At 52.4% G+C, this 21,225-nt stretch overlaps 2 protein-coding genes and 1 long non-coding RNA gene across 5 annotated transcripts in view; 1 reads left to right on the top strand and 2 right to left on the bottom strand.

Moving 5' to 3' along the window:
• The window catches only part of EPS8L2 (EPS8 like 2), a 60,163-nt gene extending 52,993 nt beyond the window's left edge, over positions 1–7,170 (bottom strand). Inside the window, exon 1 of the mRNA XM_054069048.1 lies at positions 7,021–7,170. The gene's annotated coding sequence lies outside the window, so the exon portion shown is untranslated. The remainder of the gene's footprint in view (positions 1–7,020) is intronic.
• On the top strand, positions 6,252–19,401 carry LOC128852403 (uncharacterized). The gene is made up of 3 exons (XR_008450232.1): positions 6,252–6,472; positions 11,859–11,943; positions 19,265–19,401. It is a non-coding gene; the product is annotated as an uncharacterized LOC128852403 (long non-coding RNA).
• Positions 11,362–21,129, bottom strand: TMEM80 (transmembrane protein 80). Of its 3 annotated transcripts, none has more exons than XM_054069054.1 (6): positions 21,085–21,107; positions 16,375–16,386; positions 14,825–14,918; positions 14,622–14,714; positions 13,177–13,429; positions 11,362–12,735 (listed from the first exon to the last, which is right to left on the bottom strand). In XM_054069054.1, exons 3-5 carry the CDS (start codon positions 14,895–14,897, stop codon positions 13,224–13,226), a joined length of 372 nt encoding a protein of 123 aa, XP_053925029.1. In that variant the 5' UTR covers positions 14,898–14,918; positions 16,375–16,386; positions 21,085–21,107; the 3' UTR covers positions 11,362–12,735; positions 13,177–13,223. The 3 variants fall into 3 exon arrangements, with proteins under 3 accessions (XP_053925029.1, XP_053925027.1, XP_053925028.1); XM_054069052.1 differs by lacking the exon at positions 21,085–21,107 and adding an exon at positions 19,240–19,328 and having other exon boundaries at positions 11,363–12,735; positions 16,375–16,391; XM_054069053.1 differs by having other exon boundaries at positions 11,364–12,735; positions 16,375–16,391; positions 21,085–21,129.
• Positions 21,130–21,225: the final 96 nt, after the last annotated feature.

Consider the following 21,225-nt stretch of genomic DNA (forward strand, 5'->3'; position numbering starts at 1 on the left):
TAATGCTTCACCACTCCTTCAATATCCAATCTAAACCTCCCCTGGCACAGCTTAGGGCTCTCTGGGTGCATCTTATTCCTCTTCTTTCTTCAGGGAGCTTTGAAAGTCACATATCTCAGCCTAAAAGCAATGTCAAGAGCATCAGGTACCAACAACCAGACAAGCTGTGTGAAAACTAACGCTACAGCTTAACCTGCGGCAATGGCCAGGGACAAGTCCATTCACTTTTGCCCCAGAGGGAAGTAGGAATATCCTTCCAGGGAACAGAGAGGTTTAATTAGTGCTCCCTCTGCATAAAGCCCGATTCTCCTACTCCGCCTCCTCCGATGGACACAGCTATAATTAAGAGGCAGCGGTGTCAGGAAGAACAGGTTCCAGCCTGTGTTTATCAGGGGATGTTGTGGGTGAAATTACCTTTCACTCTTCTCCTTTCCCTAGTTGTTTTATAAAGTGAATTTAATGATGAAAGGAGTGTCTGGGGCTCAGGCAAACGGACATCACTGTGTTTATCGACAGTACGGAGCAAAGGCAGAGTCACTGCTTTTTCCTCCCTTCTGTCACCATTGAGAGCCTCAAACCTGACTTGGAGGATTTCGTGTCCACAAGTTGCAGTTTTGGTCTAAGCCCCAACCCTCTGCAGCTGCCTGTGAGCAATGCCTGGGCCCAGGGCAGCACCCACCAGCACCCTCCTTCTCAGCCATCTCCACCAGTAGTGGTAGGACAAGGAGGGACCCCAAAGGAGTCCTCTTTGAGTGAGGAAGAGTGAGCAGCAGAAAAGGACCAGCCACTTGCATTGGCCACAGCAATGAGGTGGGACAAGGTTTGGGTTTCTCTTTGTATTTGTTGGTGCAGGAATCTGGGGGAGTCCATGACTTTGGTTGGCAGCTCTAGTTCTGGCAGACAACACTTCTAAGGAGGGGAGAGGTTAGAATGTAGAATCATAGAATTATGGAATTATGGAATGGGTTGGGTTGGAAGAGACCTCAAAGCCCATCCAGTCCCACCCCCTGCCATGGGCAGGGACACCTTCCACTGGATCAGAGGCTCCAAACCCCATCCAACCTGGCCTTGAACCCCTCCAGGGATGGGGCAGCCACCACTGCTCTGGGCAGCCTGGGCCAGGGACTCCCCACCCTCACAGCAATACACTCAATCTCCCTCTTGCAGCTCCAAACCGTTCCGCTCGTCCTGTCCCTGCACTCCCCAATCAGGAGCCCCTTCCCAGCTTTCCTGGAGCCCCTTTCAGTCCTGGAAGCTGCTCTAAGGTCTCACTTCTGGTCCTTTTGGTGAGAGGAAAATTACCTGTCAAGACACTGGGGAGGGTGCTGGTGACTTGGACTGTGCTGTTCACTTGATCTTAATCAGCCTCCTACCAGAGGCAGCATTTCACTTTCTGAATTACTCAGCGATGCCGAGCTGGGCAGCTGAACTTTGGTTTATTGCCATTCAGATGGTCTGCACTTTACCTTTGGGGAAGAGAAATCTGGACAGGTTGAAACTGATAAGGCAGAGGAGGGGAAAAAAGAAAAAGGAAGTAGGCAGAACAAAATTCAAACAAGTGCAAGTTAGGAAAAGCTTTTTGGGGGCAGTACCCAATTGAAACCAGAAAAGGATAGCATTTGTTGGGCTTTTCCAAGGTGGTGTGTAAAGACCCCAGCCCACCAAAGGGAGAGTTGCTACTACTCTACCGGCCATCAAAAGAGCTCCAAGCTCCAAGCCGCATCCAACCTGGCCTTGAACACCTCCAGGCATGACGCAGCCACCACTGCTCTGGCAACCTGGGCCAGGGCCTCCCCAGTCTCACAGCAAAACACTTCTGCCTCAGATCTCCTCTCAATCTCCCCTCTTTCAGCTTCAAACCTGTCCTGCCCCTGCCCTCCCTGATCAAGAGCCCCTCCCCAGCTTTCTTGGAGCCCCTTTCAGTCCTGGAAGCTGCTGTAAGGTCTCCCACAGCCTTCTGTTCTCCAGGCTGATCAACCCCAACTCTCTCAGCCTGGCCTCATACAGGAGGTGCTCCAGCCCTTGGATCATCTCCACGGCCTTCTCTAGACTTGCTCCAACAGATCCATGTCTTTCCTGTCCTTACTTCACCCAGGGCAAGTCTGGGTCCACAAGGGCTCATTTTGCCACACTTGGCCCATCACAAGCCAGGGCTGTTGCCAAATCCTAACCACTGGCCCTTCCTGCCCTGAGTCTTGATGCCCATTGTCCTGATGGTGCACAGCTTCTCCATCTCAGCTGAAGCACCTGAGAGAAGCTATGGCAGTGAGCTGGGGAGTAGGAAAGGAGAGGTGAATGGGTGGGCAACTGCCTCAACAGGTGAAGATCCAACCATGGTCTGGATGTGGGAAGTAGGTTCTGGCACCTGAGATGAGGATTTTTGGCATGAGATTTGTTTCCTGTCTCAACAGGGCAAGGAAAACCCTTGTGGGAGATGCTTATGAGCTGGGTTGGTTTGTGACCCAGCAATGGATGAGAGGGTATTGAGCATCCTGAGCAGGCCCTGCCATCTGACATGGAGCAGCCCAGCCTCTGCTATCAGCCTCTTGCCCTCTGCACATGTGAAGGTCCCCCAGATCCAACCATGCCTGCAGCAACAGAAGCCTGTGGGCTTTGCTGGGTGCTTCCAACCAAATCGAGGCCAAAAGAGGTTGTCTGGCCGCTTCAGTCACTTTTCCAGGGCAGCTGAGCAGGAAGAGCCTGTGCCTCCCCATCTTTGGCTTCCTCTTCCCATGGTTTGGGAAGTTTTTGGTCTCCATGGCACCTCAGTGGCAGCAAGCACGTTGCAGCAACACCCTCAGGAGGACTCGGGGAACGGGAACAAGGGCTGGGCTCTCCTTGAGGAACTGCAGTGCAGGTGAATGGGCAAGATCTCCAAACCAGTCCAGCACTCACCGACACGCCCTTCCATCCCTTCTTAATTGTGATTCCTCCTAATTTACCTGGATTACCAGGAAATAAAGATAGAATGGCTTTTTGGGTTAACTACCCCCTCTGGCTTTGTGTGTTTTGGGTTTGATGGCATCACCGTCCAGCCCATGAGAAAGGAAACCTCTCGCTGCATTGGGAAGAGATGAACTCGAGTTGGCCTTGTTCATCTTGGCGCAACACAACACCACCAATGCATGGGATCCCCTCTCTCTGGGATGCCCTTTGACTCCCTCTTGACATGGATTTGATGCAGGAAAACTGAATATTTCAGGGATAGGTGAAAGGTCACTTCTTTCCCTTGACCTTGCCATTTCAGGCCCACTGCAAGCAGACAGTCACTGTTCCCAGCTCCCTGCTCCATGGTAGGGCACGTGAATTCCCTAACGCTCCCGTCTGTTGTATCCCCAACAGAGGAAAAGCTGCGTGATTTGGACCCCTTGGATCTCATCTCCTGCAACATTCAAGTGATGTACAGTGCCTGGCGTCATCTCTGATGGTGCAAGGAGTCTCCTGTAGCACAGTTGGATGAGCAGGGAGGGTATCTGAAGGCACCAACCTTTGAGAGGGAGGCTTGAATTCCTTCTAGAATCATTTGGTTGGAAGAGATCTTTGAGATCATTGCATACAGCTGTCCCTGTTCACTACTAAACCTGATCCCTGAGCACCTCATCTACCCGGCTTTTAAACCCCTCCAGGGATGGGGACTCCACCACTGTGCTGGGCAGCCTCTGCCAGTGCCTGGGAACCCTTTCTGTGAAGAAATGTTTCCTGATGTCCAATCTGAACCTGCCCCGGTGCAACTTGAGGCCATTAAGGCAAACAGACGGGTGTTCTTGGCACCAGCTGAACCCTGGCCAAAGCCCAGTGGTTCAGGAGGCTGTGCTGGCAGAGTCCTCTGCTGCTTAATCTACCCTGCGCTGCTGACACCCTGCTGCTGAGAAAGCTTTACTGTCGTGCAGGAAACCATCGCAGCCTCTCCGGGAAATCTGTAGACTTTCCCTGTCCCTTTTGCTGGGGGGATGCTGGGGAAAGTTGAGTATTTTTATAGGGCGATTTATTTTATTGCCAGTCACATCAAACTCAGAGGCTAAAGGCCACGTGCTGACACCTGCCCTGGAGTTCAGAGCCACGCTGCTGGTGGATGTTACGTAAAGGAGACACGAGGCCAGGTTTTGGCCCTGCACAGTGAGGAAACAGCTGAGTCCTCATCAAACTCACTGTTACCTAGCATTAGACCATGGTATGGAAGAGAGAAAGCAAGCAGAGTGTGATGGAGACATGGCTGCAGAGCAGCACCTGGGATCTATCCCTCTGGGAATAATGCCCTGAGGCTCCCCCCTGCATCCATAGAAGCATAGGATGGTTTGGGTTGGAAGGGACCTCAAAGCCCATCCAGTCCCACCCCCTGCCATGGGCAGGGACACCTCCCACTGGATCAGGGCTCCAAGCCCCATCCAACCTGGCCTTGAACCCCTCCAGGAATGGGGCAGCCACCACTGCTCTGGGCAACCTGGGCCAGGGACACCCCACCCTCACAGCAAAACATTTCTGCCTAAGATCTCATCTCACTCTCCCTTCTTTCAGCTGAAAACTGTTCCCCCTCGTCCTGTCCCTGCACTCCCTGATCAAGAGCCCGTCCCCAGCTTTCCTGGAGCCCTTTTATTTTACATAGATGTTTCTCAAGCCCACACAAACCAATGCTTCTGTTCTTCCTGTTTCACTCCTTTGTCCACAAGGACTGAAACCTCCTGAGTCCTTTAGCGCCTTAGGATCCCTTCTGGATCTCTTACACTTCCAGCCTGAATCATACCGTGACCCTGCAAAAAGCACTCTGGCTTCCAGCAGCTCTCAGGTGTCTGATGCTAACAATGACCTGGCAGGTTTGGCGCTGAGCTGTCCCACAGCAGGGTCTCCTCCCCAGCACAGCCTGGTTTCTTGGCCAAAGTGGAGCTGGCTGTGGGTTCCTTGTGTTCATTGCCTCACTGTCTCTCCTTGTCCTCAGCTGAAGGGGGACAGCCTGACAAAATGGTGGCTGCTGTTAATGTAAGGGCAGACAGCGTCTTCTCCATGATGCATGAGCTGTCACCCAACTCGGCCAGCTGGTCCATACAGACCAGATGCTTGCATCCATGAGAGTCAGGGAAACAGAGCCCCAGAAGCACTGATCTGTAGGACCTGTTTTGCCAGGCTTGGGGCTGGGTTTTGTCACTCCGACCAGGCTGAATGAGGATTGGAGCAACCTGATCCACTGGGAGGTGTCCCTGCCCATGGCAGGGGGTAGAACGCGATGGGCTTTGAGGTCCATTCCAACCCAAACCATTCCATGATCCTATGATGGCTATGGTGAGCTGTTTGCAGGTGGGCACCGAAGGAGCAAGTCCATCCGCCTCTGTGACATGGAGCCCATGGCCCAGAAGACATTTCCTCCTTGCATTACACAGTGGCCAAGCTGCCCACCTCTGTCTTGTTGTCTTTGCCCACCCTCACGGTGGGCGGTGACTTGCAGAGGGGCAGAAAGCCAAGGATGGAGACCTTGTCTGGGCAAACTGCTTTATCCCACCAAGCAAACGGGTCACACAGCAGCTGCGCTTCCCCATCTTTCACAGTTGTTCCCTTCTCCAGGACTTCACCAATGTCCACTTCCACAATGCCAGCACTCGGCTTTCTCCCAGGCACCCCAAAACCCATACCAGCCCTTCTGAGCTCTGTTACCATCTGACAAAGACCTCCTGCCCTATGGAGTACAGCAGAACGGATCCTCCACCGATGCCAGCGCATGCCGGAGGGCTGGGAGCCAGCTGAAAGAGCACTGGATCCTTGACCAGCCTGGCTTCCCAACGCTTCAATGATGGAACCAGCAGCAGATACGACCCTGGCCCGACCACAGCACGGACAGAGCTTTAGTACTATCCCAAACTTCAATTTGTTTTTAAACAGGGCAAAACAACAACCTTTGCCACTCAAAGACACATCCCACAGCAGATCCCAAGTCCCTCTTGACAGCCCTGTTTTAAAGGGCTCGGACTCCACCCCACTGCCTGCCCTTGCTGTGCATGAAGGACTAATTTTTAACTCAAAACTCAATCCCTCGCCTCAATGGAGCCAGGAATGTACTCTGCTTGTGGCAGCTGCAGGTGGATCCCTGCTGTGTGGAAACCAGGAGCTGAGCCCGTTGCTGTCATTCCTTTAACTCCAAAAAAATCCCTTTTAGAGGCAGAGCCTATTGTTATCATTCCTTTAACTCAAAAAAAAAAGTCCTTTTTAGGATCAAATCCCACCAAGCAGCCCAGTGCAGGAGCTTTCCCAGGAGCAGCCACTGATGGAGCTGATCCCTGCTCCAGCCCTCAGTCCGTGCAGCGTTTCTGAGCCGCCTGGCAGTGCAAGCGTTCCTCCCTGTTGCCCTAATTACAGCAGGGCAATCACCGTGTTTTACTACTGTGCTGCCGCAAAATGATTTCCAGTATTTAAAAATAACATCAGGCAAATCATTTGTCCCTGAGCCTCGTCCTCGGTGGAGTTTGCACCGGCATCTTCCAGGCACGTAAGTGAAAAAGGACAAGACACGTTCCGACTCTTTAACGCAGAGGGAAGCTTGTGGGGAGCCAGAGCTGTCATGGGAGGGCATGGGGCAGCTCCGAGCGAGCCTCCCTGGTTTGGAATAGGGTGATGAATCTCACCAACGTCACAGTGAAGCTGGCCCACCAGGAGAAGCCCGGTGGGGAAGAGTAGGAATTCTCTCCTGAAAGGAGGAAACCCCGAAGCTTGGAAACAAACAGCTGCTCCAAACTGTGTCTCCAGACTTCATTAGGAGCAAAAAAAAATAGCCCTGTTCTCTGCCAGACGGACATTTTGCTGCCAAGAAAGTGCCACCTACTGATCTGGCCCGGCGGGGAAACGCAAGGGGGAAACAAACCAAGAAAACGCTGGAAAAATTACCTTTCTTCACCCCCAAAAAGACATAAAGCAGAGTTATCCCAGCTGCAGCCCCCTCTCCAGTCACACTCCCTGCACAGCTGGTTCTACCAGGGGGTTGGAGTGGACAAATGTAGGGGGGGAAAATGTGAAGTTTAAGGGCTTGTAAGCACTTACCGGTGGTGAGAAGCTGCTCTTGTCTCTCGCAGTTCCCTCTGCTCCTGTCTGTCCTCTCCCAAGTTCGTTGTGCCCTCCTAGTTGAAGGCTGCTGCCATTCTCGACAGCCAAACTCCCTCTGGCTCCTCGCACAGCACCTTCCCTGCGAGCCCAGAGTCAGAGGAGACAGCGAGGCAGAGCCCACCCGGCACCCTAGCCTGGGGGTCCCCGTGCTCCCCGCTTCCTTCTGCCCTTTCGTCGCAGTGGCGCTCGCCCCGGTTGTCTGTGAGCAGGTGACAGAGGTTTCTTGGCAGAGAAAAGAGGAGGGGAGGGATGTGGAGGCAGCAAGAGGTGGAGCTGGGACCCGGAGCAACAGGTTACTGGATAACTAGGAGCCAGCGCTGAGCCGCCTGCGTCCCCGCAGGGATCCCCTTGGCCCACTCCTGGGGCGAGGGGACCAAAAGTGGCCCAGGTGCCACCCAGGAGGCATGTCTTAAATGTTGGGTTTCTTTCAACCGAGACCATTCGTCCCCAAAGGGGAGGCTGAAGGCAGCGAGGGGAGGCAAAGGAGGGCTCAGAGATGGGTTTTCCATTGCCGGTGAGGGAGGGGACGCGCTGCCCGATGGCCTCATGGAGCGAACAAGGCACCTTTTGTGCAGTCCGGTGCTCTGCGCCACAGCTCCACGCTGGCTTGTGGGTTGTTTTCCTCAAGCTTTGCTCTCCCTGCCCTGCTGTCTGTAGGAGGGAAAGGTGCTGTGAGATGGAGGAAGAGGGCAAAATGTCCTCTGCCAGCAGGGAAAGGTGTTAGGAGATGGAGAGACAGGGCAAAACGTCCTCTGTAAGCACGGGAAGGTGTCGTGAGATGGAGAGGACAAAACATCCTCTGCAAGTAGGGAAAGGTGTTGTGAGATGGAAGGAGAGGGCAAAATACCCTCTCTCTCCAGGTCCCCAGATCAGTTGGGGTGTGGAGAAGAGCCTTTTTTGGGGTAGCCCAGACCACAACACTGTGCTCTTTGGAGTTATGTTGCCATAAAGCCCTTCGTCTTGCTCCAGCTCCACCATGAGCTGGCAGGAGGCATGGGGCCCGGCCATGCCACACGTCTTGGCCTCATGCTTCAGCCCTCGGCACTGGGCAAGGGTAAAACAGCTTTGGGAGAGCTGTGCTGGGTTACAGCGCAGAGAGGAGAGTAAAAGGCTTGGTTTGGGCATCAGCATGGTGCAGCCTGAGCAAGGCTTCTCCTCAGCAGGACATGCTCCTTGTAGGCTCTGCTTGGGCGACCACCACATGCAGGACCCCATCGTTATTCCCATGTGTGTGCCCATGCATTGTGGCAGACAGAAAGCCTCTGTGATGCATTGGGCCATTGCGAGGAGCATTGCCGTGCCACACAACTCTGCGTCAGCCCTTCCCCGTGGACAGCCAAGCTCTATTATTGGTGTTGTCACCCTCCTATGAGGATGTCCAAGCTCTATTATCAGTGTTGTCGGGAGCGAGATCACTGTCCTTTCTCCACCAGGGCCCCAGGTTGGGCACAGTCAAAGCAAACACTGCTTCTTGCAGCAGTAGCAAAGACAGGACTTGAGCTCCAGCCCTTTCAGCATCGTTCCCATGTGCTCTGGGACAGATTCCTTTAGAAACACCAGCATCATCACATCCTCTCGTTGCTCCTCTCTTGTTCTTAAAAAGTGAGAGGGAAATCTTAAAAGACATCAAGGCCACTCCTGAGGTTCCATTGCCAGACTGCGGAGAGGATGTTTGAGTCGTGCTTGGGGTCAGCCCTGCAGATTATGTGTTTGGGGACCTACAGGGACACTGGACTCTGGAGAATGTTCTCTTGTGTGGACAGACTTAGCACATTCAGAGAACACTTCATTTCATTTATCTCAAGATTTAGCTATATTTAAAACGGTGGGATCAGCTCACTACCTGGTTGCTAAGCTGGAAACTATCATCTCAATGCATGGGTCTTACAGACATGTCCGTGGCAGCACGGACCCATCTGGATTGCCAGTTCTGTCCAAAAAATGTATGTTCTAGAGTGTACCCTTGTCACCAGCCTCAGGGAAGAAATTGCTGTGACTCTGAGAAAGGATTCCACCACGGGATGCAGGGCTGAAGGAAGCCTGGCTTCCTTAACTCATTGAGTTCCCTGCTGCTGTGGTTTTCTTGGTGCCTGCTGCGCCGAGGGGCTTGCACTCTGCCTGGCCCACATCCAGACTTGGGGCAGGGGAACCGCCCCGGGTGAGTTATGGTGGGAGGAATGCCGCCAAGTGAGCTGGGCGGGCAGGAGGAGAGCCAGCTCCTTGCCAGACAGTTACCATCTGGGCAGCTCGGTTTTGACAGGAGAACGACCTCTTCCGCCGCAGGAGAATGTGAACCGATACTCAGTGTGATGCACCCGCCCAGCGCCCTGGCAGCTATGGTGTCAGGGAGATCCCAAGGGATCTGGGTACAGGATGCACCAGGAAAATGGGGCCAGACCTGGAGAAGCAGCATTTAGAGAGCACCAGCCATGCCACCAGACAGGGGAAGGGATATTGGTTCCAAAGAGGAATGTGGGAATGTCAGCTGTGCCGGAGCCTGGTGAGCTTCGCCAGCTGAAAGGTTTTGTGCAGGGGATCCCTGACCCTGCAATGCATCATCTGCCACTGGGACCACTGGGCTCCCTTTCCTGGGATGCCTACAGGGAGTTGGAATCATGGAATGCTTTGGGTTGGAAGGGACCTCAGAGCCCATCCAGTTTTACCCCCTGCCATGGGCAGGGACACCTCCCACTGGATCAGGGCCTCCAAGCCCCGTCCAACCTGGCCTTGAACACCTCCAGGGATGGCGCAGCCACCACTGCTCTAGGCAACCTGGGCCAGGGCCTCCCCACTCTCACAGCAAAACATTTCTCCCTAAGATCTCCTCTCACTCTCCCCTCTTCCAGCTCAAACCCCTTCCCCTAGCCCTGTTCTGGCACTCCCTGATCAAGAGCACCTCCCCAGCTTTCCTGGAGCCCCTTTCAGTCCTGGAAGCTGCTTTAAGATCTCCCTGCAGCTTTCTCTTCTCCAGGCTGAAGAACCCCAACTATCCCAGTGTGGCCTCATAAAGTTGAAGGGATTCTGTTGGAGAACCCATTTAATATTTAAGGCAATAATTGCTTGTTCTCTGGCAGCTTCAGCTCCATGTTCATAATGAAGAGAGGCACAGCAGGCTACCACGTGGGGCTGCATCCCTCCAAGTGCTGAGCAGAGAAGGGAGCTTCTCCTCTGGGCAGAGTATTAAAACCCCAATGGAGCTAATGACACCTTCCCTGCAGCAGCTGATGCTGGCTGATGCAGAGCAGAGGCAGCTGGAAGAGGGGAATTGCTATGCTGTGTGGTAGTGGTCCCTGTACACCCGCACCTCTGACTTGGCTCCAAGGTGTGGAACCAAAGAAACGCGTGTCCTCAGCTGTGCTCCTCAGCCAAGGTCACTGGGGGATGGCACTGCTTCACCATATCAGGCTGGATGTCATTTCTGCCTGCTGAGGAACACAAAAATGCTATAGACCCATAAACCCTCTTTCTCCAAGTATCTCAGTCTGAAATCCTGGAAGGCGAACTTCCCTCTCGAGATCAGCCTTTTAAATCAGGTTGGCGGCAGACACCCCTGTGATGGCTTGAGAACAAAGACTTCTTCCTCGCAGAGTAAACAACACGCAAACCGAGCTCCTCAAAATACACGTTCCTCTCAATTTTTAATGCTGTTTGCAGCCAACTTGCTCGTCCTGTTTCAGAAGGGCTGGGCCTCCTAATTAAAAGCTCCAGCAACCTTATGTCTGGCAAATGTCATCTGTGGCTCTGCTGTGTTGTGCCCTGGCTTTTCCAAACAGTGGAATGGTTTGGAGAGGAGCTCCTGAGCAGAGAAACTCTGAGGTCAGGGCTCAATTCACTTTGGGTCTTTGCACCAGCTCAGCATGGAGAGAAGCCTCCAGAGAAGGCCGTGGAGATGATCCGAGGGCTGGAGCACCTCCCATCCGAATCCAGGCTAAAAGAGTTGGGGTTGATCAGCCTGGAGAAGAGAAGGCTGCAGGGAGACCTTACAGCAGTACTGAAAGGGGTTCCAGGAAAGCTGGGGAGGTGCTCTTGATCAGGGAGTGCAGGGATAGTTCAAGGGGAATGGTTTAGAGCTGAAAAAGGGGAGATGGAGATGAGATCTTAGACAGAAATGTTTTGCTGTGAGGGTGGGGAGGCTCTGGCCCAGGTTGCCCAGAGCAGTGGTGGCTGCCCCATCCCTGGAGGTGTGAAGGCCAGGTTGGATGGTGCTTGGAGCCCCAATCCAGTGGGAGGTGTCGCTGCCCATGGCAGGGGGTGGGACAGGATGGGCTCTGAGGTCTCTTCCAACACAAACCATTCTGTGATTCTATGATTTTCTGCTGGTTCTTGTTTTATTCCTCACTGATGGTTAGGGAGCAGAGGATTCATGTTTTATAACATGTATAGATATCTCACTGTTTTATAAGGAAACATTAAGGTTGGAATCATTAAGGAGCTTGAGGAGGCAGCTGCTTTACTCTGTGTGACCCAGCAGCCCGTCCCAAACTCCAAAAAATCCAAAAGATGCTGTGGGGTCAGGCAGAAACACAACAGCCATTACCTAATTTACACCTTCATCAGAACCACTGTTGAGGGCTCTTTCCTGCATGGATCAGGCCAGGGATGGTTCCAAGGTGCAGCACCACAGATGGTTGTCGGGCTGTAGCCAAGGGGTGGTAATCCGTGGTGGGGTCAAACATCTGCAATCAGAAACACCTCCTGCTTTTGTCTCCTGCATCTGCACCCTGGCTCTCTGCTCCCTCCAGCCGTGCTAATATTTGTGTTTATTCCCTGGGTAGGGAGCACCACAAGAAGGAAAAAAGGAAAAGCATGGAGGCTTCACCGAGACGTGAACATCTGTGACCCTGTCTGCTGAACCTTCAGGTAAAAAACATTCCACTTTGCACTCTTTCCTTTAAAACTTGTCAGATATTCCATGCCAGAGCGGGGTAAGTACCAGGAAAAAGGGTGCTTTTATTTGTCTGCATACAGAAGGGGGTTCTGCATGGCGTGCGTTCCTCATCAGCAGGGCAGACATGGCTCAGTGTTTGTTGCTCCTCCTAACAAGGATGTGATGGGTGCATTCCATCACGCCAAGCAAATCTGGAAGGACACATGGGTGGGTGCTGGATTCATGCAGATTAAGCACAGAAACATTCCGTCTCTCCCTTTCCTGGCTGCTCCTCATTCTGCTGCCTTGGTATTGTCTTCATTGGTGCAGCCGTGCTCCTGCTGTTGCTGTGCCCTGACTTTCCAGGATCCGGCCCACAGGGTCCGTGCTGCTGGGTGGGTTTGGATTCTGACTGCTGGAGGTTGTAGTGCTGACAGAAGCTGCTGTTCCCCAGCCTTGGAAGGGGCCCCTAAGGGACAAAACCGGGCCCTTCTGCAGGACCTTCTGCAGCTTTCATTCCCTCCTGCCACCACAGAAAAGGGAACAGCAGTGCAGATGACAGTGCTGTGGTTTTGGCCCTTGGCTGGTGCAAATCGGCACAGAGCTCAGTGCTCTTTTCCATAGCGGGAGAAGGGCTAAGATAGAGCGGAGGCAGAAGGACCAGAAGACACTTGTGCACACATCCCGCCTCATCCGAGTCTTCCTTTGTGCAGCTGAGCTGTAGCCCAGGATGTGAACAAGGTGCTCCGCACTTCCAACGCTTCTTAGATCCAGTACATTATTTACTTGTATAAATACACAGAAAAACAGGAAATTATGAATATAAAACCTCATTGTACAAAACCCCAGAGTCCCCAAGCTTGACACAAACATAGGTTTTTGATTCAGTAAAAGGATATGGAGTTGCACACAGTTCTTCATTTAAAAGACAAGGCTGAAATGTAGGGAGGGGAGATTTAGACTGGATATAAGGAAGAGATTTAAACTGGATATCAGGAAGAAATGTTTTGCTGTAATGGTGGGGAGGCCCTGGCCCAGGTTGTCCAGAGAAGCCGTGGCAGCCCCATCCCTGGAGGTGTTGAAGGCCAGGTTGGATGGGGCTTGGAGCCCCTGATCCAGTGGGAGGTGCTCCTGCCTGTGGCAGGGGGTGGAACTGATGGGCTTTGAGATCCCTTCCAACCCAAACCATTTGATGATTCTATGAAATATTTGAAACACAAACTCACTCTTTTATAGGAGAATCGTGTTGAAAACATACTGATAACTGCAGGGTTTAGCGGACAAACGCAGCGATGGCTGTGACCTTTAGAACCGACTCCAGCCCGTATGCAAAGAGAAGAACGGCATTGAGAATGACGTCTGCTTTTAGGACATAGGTTTGCCACACCAGGAAATACACAGACAGAATCACGCTTCCAACCATGGTCACAAGACTGAGCCCCAACAGAGCCTCTTCTTCTGTCAGGTTACCCTTTGAACCTGGAAGGAAACAAAAAGCTGGTGTCAGTTTTGATGGGGCTTTGAGCTCCCTGACCGGGTGGGAGGTGTCCCTGCCCATGGCAGGGGGTGGAATTGGATGGGCTTTGAGATCCCTTCCCACCCAAACCATTCTATGATTCTGTGATCTCTTGCTGATCAAATTAATCCAAATAAAGAGCAATCAGTTGGTAAAGTCACAGTGCCAACCCTTCCTCACCACAGAGGATCAGTTCTGAAGCTCCAACCATTCTCATCACTCAGCTTCTCAGATGACCACCAAACCTTCCTCCAGTCCCCACACTCAGCATGACAGCTTGGTGACTGTGGGACACATCTAGGAGCATCCAATTCTGGTTTCAAAACCTTATGCAATATTGAACCTTTGATATTCCCTGCTAATCTATTCCTATCACTGTGGAGAAGCCATGCTTATCTCTTCCTTCCATCTTATTTCCAAGCCAGTTTTGGTAGACTTTGCTGTAGACTTGAAACTCACTTCTTAATTCACTCAGCAGGTTCCAAGCAAACATGCAGAGAGGTTGAAGGCAGCAGGCAAAATTCAGCCCTGAAGCAAGTCAGAGACCCACCTTGCATGAATGCCTTAGGGATATCAAGCACAGATGATTTGGGCTTTATGAAGTTCTAGCAAGCCTAGGATAGGGGTCAGGAGGCCTTTACGCTGCTCTGGCTTAGTGAAATTAATGTGTTGGATCTGGTCTGTGCCTTCAGAAGGAGTGAAAGGGTGTCGTCGGGGTGGCAGTGTACGCTGCTCAGGGGCACCCTTAGCACCACCCATTCCGTAAGGTTTTGGCCATTTGGTGACTCTTCCTTGCTGGAAGTGTTGAAGGGACTTGGAGCACCTTGGTGACTGTGTTCCAGCATGTTCATTCTCACAAGCCATGCTCAATTATCATATTATCAAGCAGAACAATATTCCGGCTGTCCCAGTTATAACGCTCTCTGACAACCCAGCTAATGGTTTTAATGGCATTAGAGATGATATTTCCTAAGACAGCAAGTTCTGTCTGACCCTCTGGCCAAATATTGATCAGTCAGATACAGTTTAATGACATAAATGAACAACAGCCTCCAAATACCTGCATCTGCTCAACTGGCAAGTTTTGACACCCAGACTCAGAGTGATTAGTGTTTAAAGATTTCGCTGAAGAGGGATGGTGACAACATCACGTACCTAAGTATAATCGGAGCACCTCAAGAACAGCCATAATGAGAAGCGAGGCAAGATCGGGAGCCAAAAAATCATCTGGATAACTGAAAACTTGACCTGTGGAACAACACAAGAGTAAATAAGGCAGGGAAACACAGTGGGCACACTGACATGAACCACACCACGAGCACACAGCCCACCTCTGCATTAGAAGATGGGCAACTTACTCTTATAAATGATCATTGCAAGGGTTGCCAAGAAGTAGAAGATGTAATAAATACCATTTACATAAAATAGCATCTGTAAAAGAACAGATGAGAGCTGGGAGCTGTTGTTAAGGATTTCTCACAGCAACGAGATAGGATCCAACTCCTAAAATCACTGGAGAACAAGGGTTATGAGAGACGGCTGAGGGACCTGAGGCTGTTCAGTCTGGAGAAGAGGAAGCTAAGGGGAGACCTCATCACTGCCTGAAAGGAGGTTGTGGTGAGTTGGGTGCTGGGCTCTTCTCCCAAGTGATAGGTGATAGGATGACAGGAAATGGCCTCAAGTTGCACCAGGACAGGTTCAGATTAGTTATCAGGAAAAATTTCTTCACCAAAAGGGTTCTGAGGCACTGGCAGAGGCTGCCCAGGGCAGTGGTGGAGTCCCTATCCCTCGAGGGGTTTAAAAGCTGGGCAGGCGAGGTGCTCAGAGATGGTTTAGTAGTGGGCAGGGATGGTTGGACTTAATGATCTCAAAGGTCTTTTCCAAACAAATGATAATATGATTCTATTGATTTCATACAGCAGGCACAGACAAACTGAAAGAATTTTTTGTCTGGATGCACAGCAGCGTGGTGTTAATGCAATACAGGAGAGACGACCTCCTGGTGCTCACCACCACGTGGAGAAGTTAGAATGTGGCTCCAAGAATGCAGAAAGTTTGCCCATTCATATGCATTTTTGATAAGAAAACGATACCAAATGCAAGAAATCAATACCAAATGCTTTTCTTAGCCTTAAATAATGCAATGTCATTTATAGAAGAAAGTCAATGCAGCTTTCATTATTTCCACATCTGCCTGTCTATACTCAAAATATTCTTTATCCTTCCCCCTCTCCTTCTCAAATCTTGAGTAACTCCAAGCAGGGATATTATCCCAGGCATCTTTTATGGGAACAGACCATCCAGGTTTGAAGGGAGCCCCCACCCACATGCTCTGGCTCTATTCCAGGTCCCAGAGAAGCTTGTTTTATTCAAACAGAACCAGGTTTTATGTGTTTTTCCAGTTGAAGGAAGGTGGAGCAAAAAATTACTAGATAGGTTCTGAGCATGGAAATCTCTGAAGCCAAGGGAGTCTCCTCTTCAGAGGTTACTTAGATCTTGGCAGGAGCAAAGGTGGGGTGAATGGAGAGAAGAGGAACTATTACTGAAAACTTCTTTTACCACCTCTCAGACCACAAATGCAATTTTTAGCCTCACTTCCTATGGAGATGGGAATTCCGCAGTCTCAGACCGTGGCTGCCACCCCTCCATCAAGGCCACAGGGTGGGTGGTTTCAAGGGTTTTGCTAATCAGGGCAAAATCCCAGCTAAACCTGAGCTAATGCTGCAAAACCCAGCTTCCTTGGGAATGTTTGACTGGTTTTGCTTCCTATGGGTGGTGCTGATGATGGAAAACTCCAAGAATAACACAAAAATAGCCCTGATTTCTTCAGCAGGGAGAGGAGGTGGCGTTTCAGCCGGTCTTCCTGAAGATCCCCACGTGTGGAGCGTGAGAGGTACAAAAAAGATACAACTGACGGAGTCTGTCCTGTCCGTGGAGAGGGAAAAATAAAGAGAAGAAAATAAGTCAAAATATGGCCGAAGGTGCTGCAGAAAACTTCAAGCAAGAGAAGGCTGCGGGGAGACCTTAGAGCACCTTCCAGGACTGAAAGGGGCTTCAGGAGAGCTGGCGAGGGGCTCTTGATTAGGGAGTGCGGGGACAGGAGGAGGGGAACAGTTTGAAGCTGAAAGAGGGGAGATTGAGATGAGATCTCAGGCAGAAATGTTTTGCTGTGAGGGTGGGAAGGCCCTGGCCCAGGTTGCCCAGAGCAGTGGCGTCTGCCCCATCCCTGGAGGTGTTCAAGGCCAGACTGGATGGGGCTTGGAGCCCCTGATCCAGTGGGAGGTGTCCCTGCCCATGGCAGGGGGTAGAACTGGATGGGCTTTGAGGTCCCTTCCAACCCAAACCATTCCATCATTCTATGAAACAGCTCATATCACTGGAAAGGCCAAGTATGCCTGGAGGAATCTGTTCTCCTTTCAGTGTTTGCTAAGATCACAGAGCTCAGGTCCCCAAAATAGCTTTTCTAATACATGAATCTAAAGCCATTTGGGGGAAGTCCCTGTTGTGACAAGACACTTTCATGGTGGAACATAAAGAACTACAAAGGCATTATGGAGAACTTGTTTATCCTGTCCTGTCACAGCAGATGCGACCTCATCCCCTCTAACTATGCAGGAGCCAAGGAATCACACACAGGAACCAGGATCCACCATTTGGTTTTAAATTGTGAGAAAGCATTTGTGTAGAATACTGGGCTCCCCAGTTCCTCTTAACACCAACCTTCCAAACCGGTTCCCTTCAAAAGCAAATGTAAAACCTTAATGTGTTCATATCACCCACAGGAACCACACCAAACATTTTCCAAACACTAACCAAGATGTTTTACTTTCTTCTTCCTTTTTTTTTTTTTTCCTGCAAAAACACAGATTAAATTCCCTTGCACAACAACGGCTCAGCCCTGCTGAAGCAGTAACTTGTTAATATTCTTAGCCTCCTTCAGACACAGGAGGAACTGAAGAGCTACGAGCTCTGTTTCATAAGCAAAAGTGCCTGTGAAGGGCCATTTTGTCCATTTAGCAGACACCTCATTACCATCACCACCTTCAGCCCTGCATGTCTTGAGGTTCACAGAATCATGTCCTGAGTTGGAAGGGACCCACAAGGATCACTGAGTCCAACCACTGCCCCTGCACAGGATGAGCCCAAAGGTTCTTGTCCTCAGCACTGCATAGTTTCATGTGGTTGGACCAAGTGAATCTCCAGTAACTTTAGATGCCTCATTAACCTGCCCAGTTTGGGAATGCAGAGGAAATGGGCAAGCAGTTTGAAGTGGCGATTGCCTGTGATCTGAAATGCCTCCTGGAGCTGCTTCATCTCCTCTCCACTTTGGACAGGAACAACGGGCTCCTGACAGACTCATCCGCTTGCTTCACCAAGAGGCATTTTGGTCAATGCTTTATTTATTTAGGATGGGAATTAAAGGTTTCATTGCCCATCTTGTTCTGCAGTGATCAGTGGTTAAAGATGTGCTTTAATTTACACGTTTGTACAGCCCCTTGTGTCCAGATCATGGGTTTCCCTTCTCCCAAGCAATAACGAGGTGTCTCCATCTCATAGAATCACTGAGGCTGGAAAAGCCCTCTAAGCTCATCCACTCCACCATCAGCCCAACCCCACTGTGACACTAAGCCACGTCCTGAAGTGCCATGTCTACATGGTTTTTGAACCCCTCCAGGGACGGAGACTCCACCACTGCCCTGGGCAGCTTCTGCCAGGGCTTCACCACTCTTTCCGTAAAGGAATTTTTCCTAATGTCCAGTCTGAACCTGGCCTGGTGCAACTTGAGGCCGTTTCGTCTTGTCCTATCACTTGTCACCTGGAAGAAGAGCCCAGCACCCACCTCACCACAACTACCTTTCCAGGAGCAGCAGAAAGTGATGAGGTCTCCCCTCAGCCTCCTTTTCTCCAGGCTGAACAGCCTCAGGTGGCAGAATCAGAGTGGTCCCCAGGTAACGCCCAGTAACCTACTCATAGCAACTACTTCTTTTTGAAACCATTTTCCACAGGAGGGCACTGCCCATGCTCCTGCATCTCTTCACAGAAGTTTGGTAGCTGCTGTTATTTAGACCGTGCTGCCTCCTTCTGAGCAACACAGGTTATTTCACACAGGTTCAACCTCACCACATGCCTGTAAGGGACACTGCAAATAAGTAGTCATTATTAATAAATAATTTCAGGTTAGCAGCAGGCTGCTAATCCCAGTGCCCTGGCATCATCACAGAATCATGGAATGGTTTGGGTTGGAAGAGACCTCAAAGCCCACCCAGTCCCACCCCCTGCCATGGGCAGGAACACCTCCCCCTGGATCAGGGGCTCCAAGCCCCATCTAACCTGGCCTTGAACACCTCCAGAGATGGGGCAGACACCACTGCTCTGGGCAACCTGGGCCAGGACCTCCCCACCCTCACAGCAAAACATTTCTGCCTAAGATCTCATCTCAATCTCCCCTCTTTCAGCTCAAAACTGTTCCCCTCATCCTATTCCTGCCTTCCCTGATCAAGAGCCCCTCCCCAGCTTTACTGGAGCCCCTTTCAGTCCTGGAACCTGCTCTTAGGTCTCCTCACAGCCTTCTCCAGGCTGAACAACCCCAACTCTCCCAGCCTGGCCTTGTACAGGAGGTGCTCCAGCTTTCGGATCATCTCCGTGGCCGCCTCTGCACTTACTCCAACAGTTCCAGGTCCTCCCTGTGCTGAGGACTCCAGAACTGGATGCAGGGCTGCTCTGTTTTTGAAGGATCTCTGCACATTTTACCATATTGCTGCCATTTTTTTACCTTCCTCCCTTTCATGTTTCCCCAGGTCGCTGTGTGCCTTCCTGCACCGCTGCATTTCTCCTCTGCATGCTGCAGTCCCCTCCCTCAGATCACTGGTCCCACTGCTTGGGATGCAGCCTGGGATGCTCTTGGTTTGTGGATGAACCCACGATAAGGTTGTTTAGGGATACCTCCCAGAATGCTCTTGATTTGCAGATGAACCCTGGGATAAGGTTGGTTTCAGGATGCTGCCTGGGATAAGGTTGGTTTATGGATATATCCCGGGATGCTCTTGGTTTCAGGATGCATCCCGAGATAAGGTTGGTTTGTGGATGCATCCTGGGATAAGGTTGGTTCGTGGATGCAGCCCAGGATGTGCTTGGTTTCAGGATGCAGACTGGGATAGCGTTGGTTTGGGATACATCCCAGAATACTGTCGGGTTTGGATGCAGCCCAGGAGAAGGTTGGTTTGTGAATGAATCCCGGGATGCCCCTGGTTTGTGGATGCATCCTGGGATAAAGTGGTTTTTTTGATGCATCCTGGGACACTCTTAGTTTCGGGATGCATCCTGGGATAAGGCTGGCTTTGGGATGCATCCCAGGATGCTCTTGGTTTGTGGATGAACCCCAAGATAAAGTTTGTTTGGGATACGTCCTTGGATGCTCTCTGTTTGTGGATGCACCCCTTGATGCTCTTGCTTTGGGATGCACCCTGGGATGCTCTTGGTTTGTGGATACCCCGTGGATGCTCCCTGTCCCCTCTCTCCCGTGGATGCTCCACGTTCCCTCTCTGACCTGGCTGCTCCCCGTCCCCTCTCTCCCCTGGCTGCTCCCCATCCCCTCTCTCCTCTGGCTGCTCCCCGTCCCCTCTCTCCCCTGGATGCTCCCTGTCCCCTCTCTCCCCTGGCTGCTCGCTGTTCCCTCTCTCCCCTGGATGCTCCCTGTTCCCTCTCTCCTCTGGCTGCTCCCCATCCCCTCTCTCCCCTGGCTGCTCGCTGTTCCCTCTCTCCTCTGGCTGCTCCCCGTTCCCTCTCTCCCCTGGATGCTCCCTGTCCCCTCTCTCCTCTGGCTGCTCCCCGTCCCCTCTCTCCCCTGGCTGCTCGCTGTTCCCTCTCTCCTCTGGCTGCTCCCCGTCCCCTCTCTCCCCTGGCTGCTCCCTGTCCCCTCTCTCCTCTGGCTGCTCCCCGTCCCCTCTCTCCCCTGGCTGCTCGCTGTTCCCTCTCTCTTCTGGCTGCTCCCCGTCCCTTCTCTCCCCTGATGCTCCCCGTCCCCTCTCTCCCCTGGCTGCTCCCTGTCCCCTCTCTCCTCTGGCTGCTCCCCGTCCCCTCTCTCCCCTGGCTGCTCGCTGTTCCCTCTCTCCTCTGGCTGCTCCCCGTCCCCTCTCTCCCCTGGCTGCTCCCTGTCCCCTCTCTCCTCTGGCTGCTCCCCGTCCCCTCTCTCCCCTGGATGCTCCCTGTTCCCTCTCTCCTCTGGCTGCTCCCCGTTCCCTCTCTCCCCTGGATGCTCCCTGTCCCCTCTCTCCTCTGGCTGCTCCCCGTTCCCTCTCTCCCCTGGATGCTCCCTGTCCCCTCTTTCCTCTGCCTGCTCCCCGTCCCCTCTCTCCTCTGGCTGCTCCCCATCCCCTCTCTCCCCTGGATGCTCCCTGTTCCCTCTCTCCTCTGGCTGCTCCCCATCCCCTCTCTCCCCTGGCTGCTCGCTGTTCCCTCTCTCCCCTGGATGCTCCCTGTCCCCCGTCCCCTCTCTCCCCTGGCTGCTCCCCGTCCCCTCTCTCCCCTGGCTGCTCCTCGTTCCCTCTCTCCCCTGGCTGCTCCCTGTCCCCTCTCTCCCCGTCTCGCCCCCGCCCAGGGGCAGAACCCCCGCGCTCACCTCGCCTCGCCCCGGCCATAGCTCGCCCCGCCCGCGCGCGGTCCTCCCGCATCCCAGCATGCCCCGCGCCGCCGCCCTCCGAGCGGCGGCCCCCCTCCCCCCTCCCTTTCCCCCCCTTCTCGCCCCCCCCTTTTTCCTCCG

Source organism: Cuculus canorus, chromosome 5 (assembly GCF_017976375.1).
Source record: "Cuculus canorus isolate bCucCan1 chromosome 5, bCucCan1.pri, whole genome shotgun sequence".
NCBI lineage: Eukaryota > Metazoa > Chordata > Aves > Cuculiformes > Cuculidae > Cuculus > Cuculus canorus.

Excerpts from the sequence above, each read along its gene's own strand:
- TMEM80 (XM_054069052.1), bottom strand. The coding sequence starts at position 19,294 with ATGCAGCGGTGCAGGAAGGCACACAGCGACCTGGGGAAACATGAAAGG. Across the intron at positions 14,715-14,824 it reads TGCAATGATCATTTATAAGA|GTCAAGTTTTCAGTTATCCA; the intron begins GTAAGTTGCCCA and ends GTTGTTCCACAG. Across the intron at positions 13,430-14,621 it reads GGTGCTCCGATTATACTTAG|GTTCAAAGGGTAACCTGACA; the intron begins GTACGTGATGTT and ends GTTTCCTTCCAG.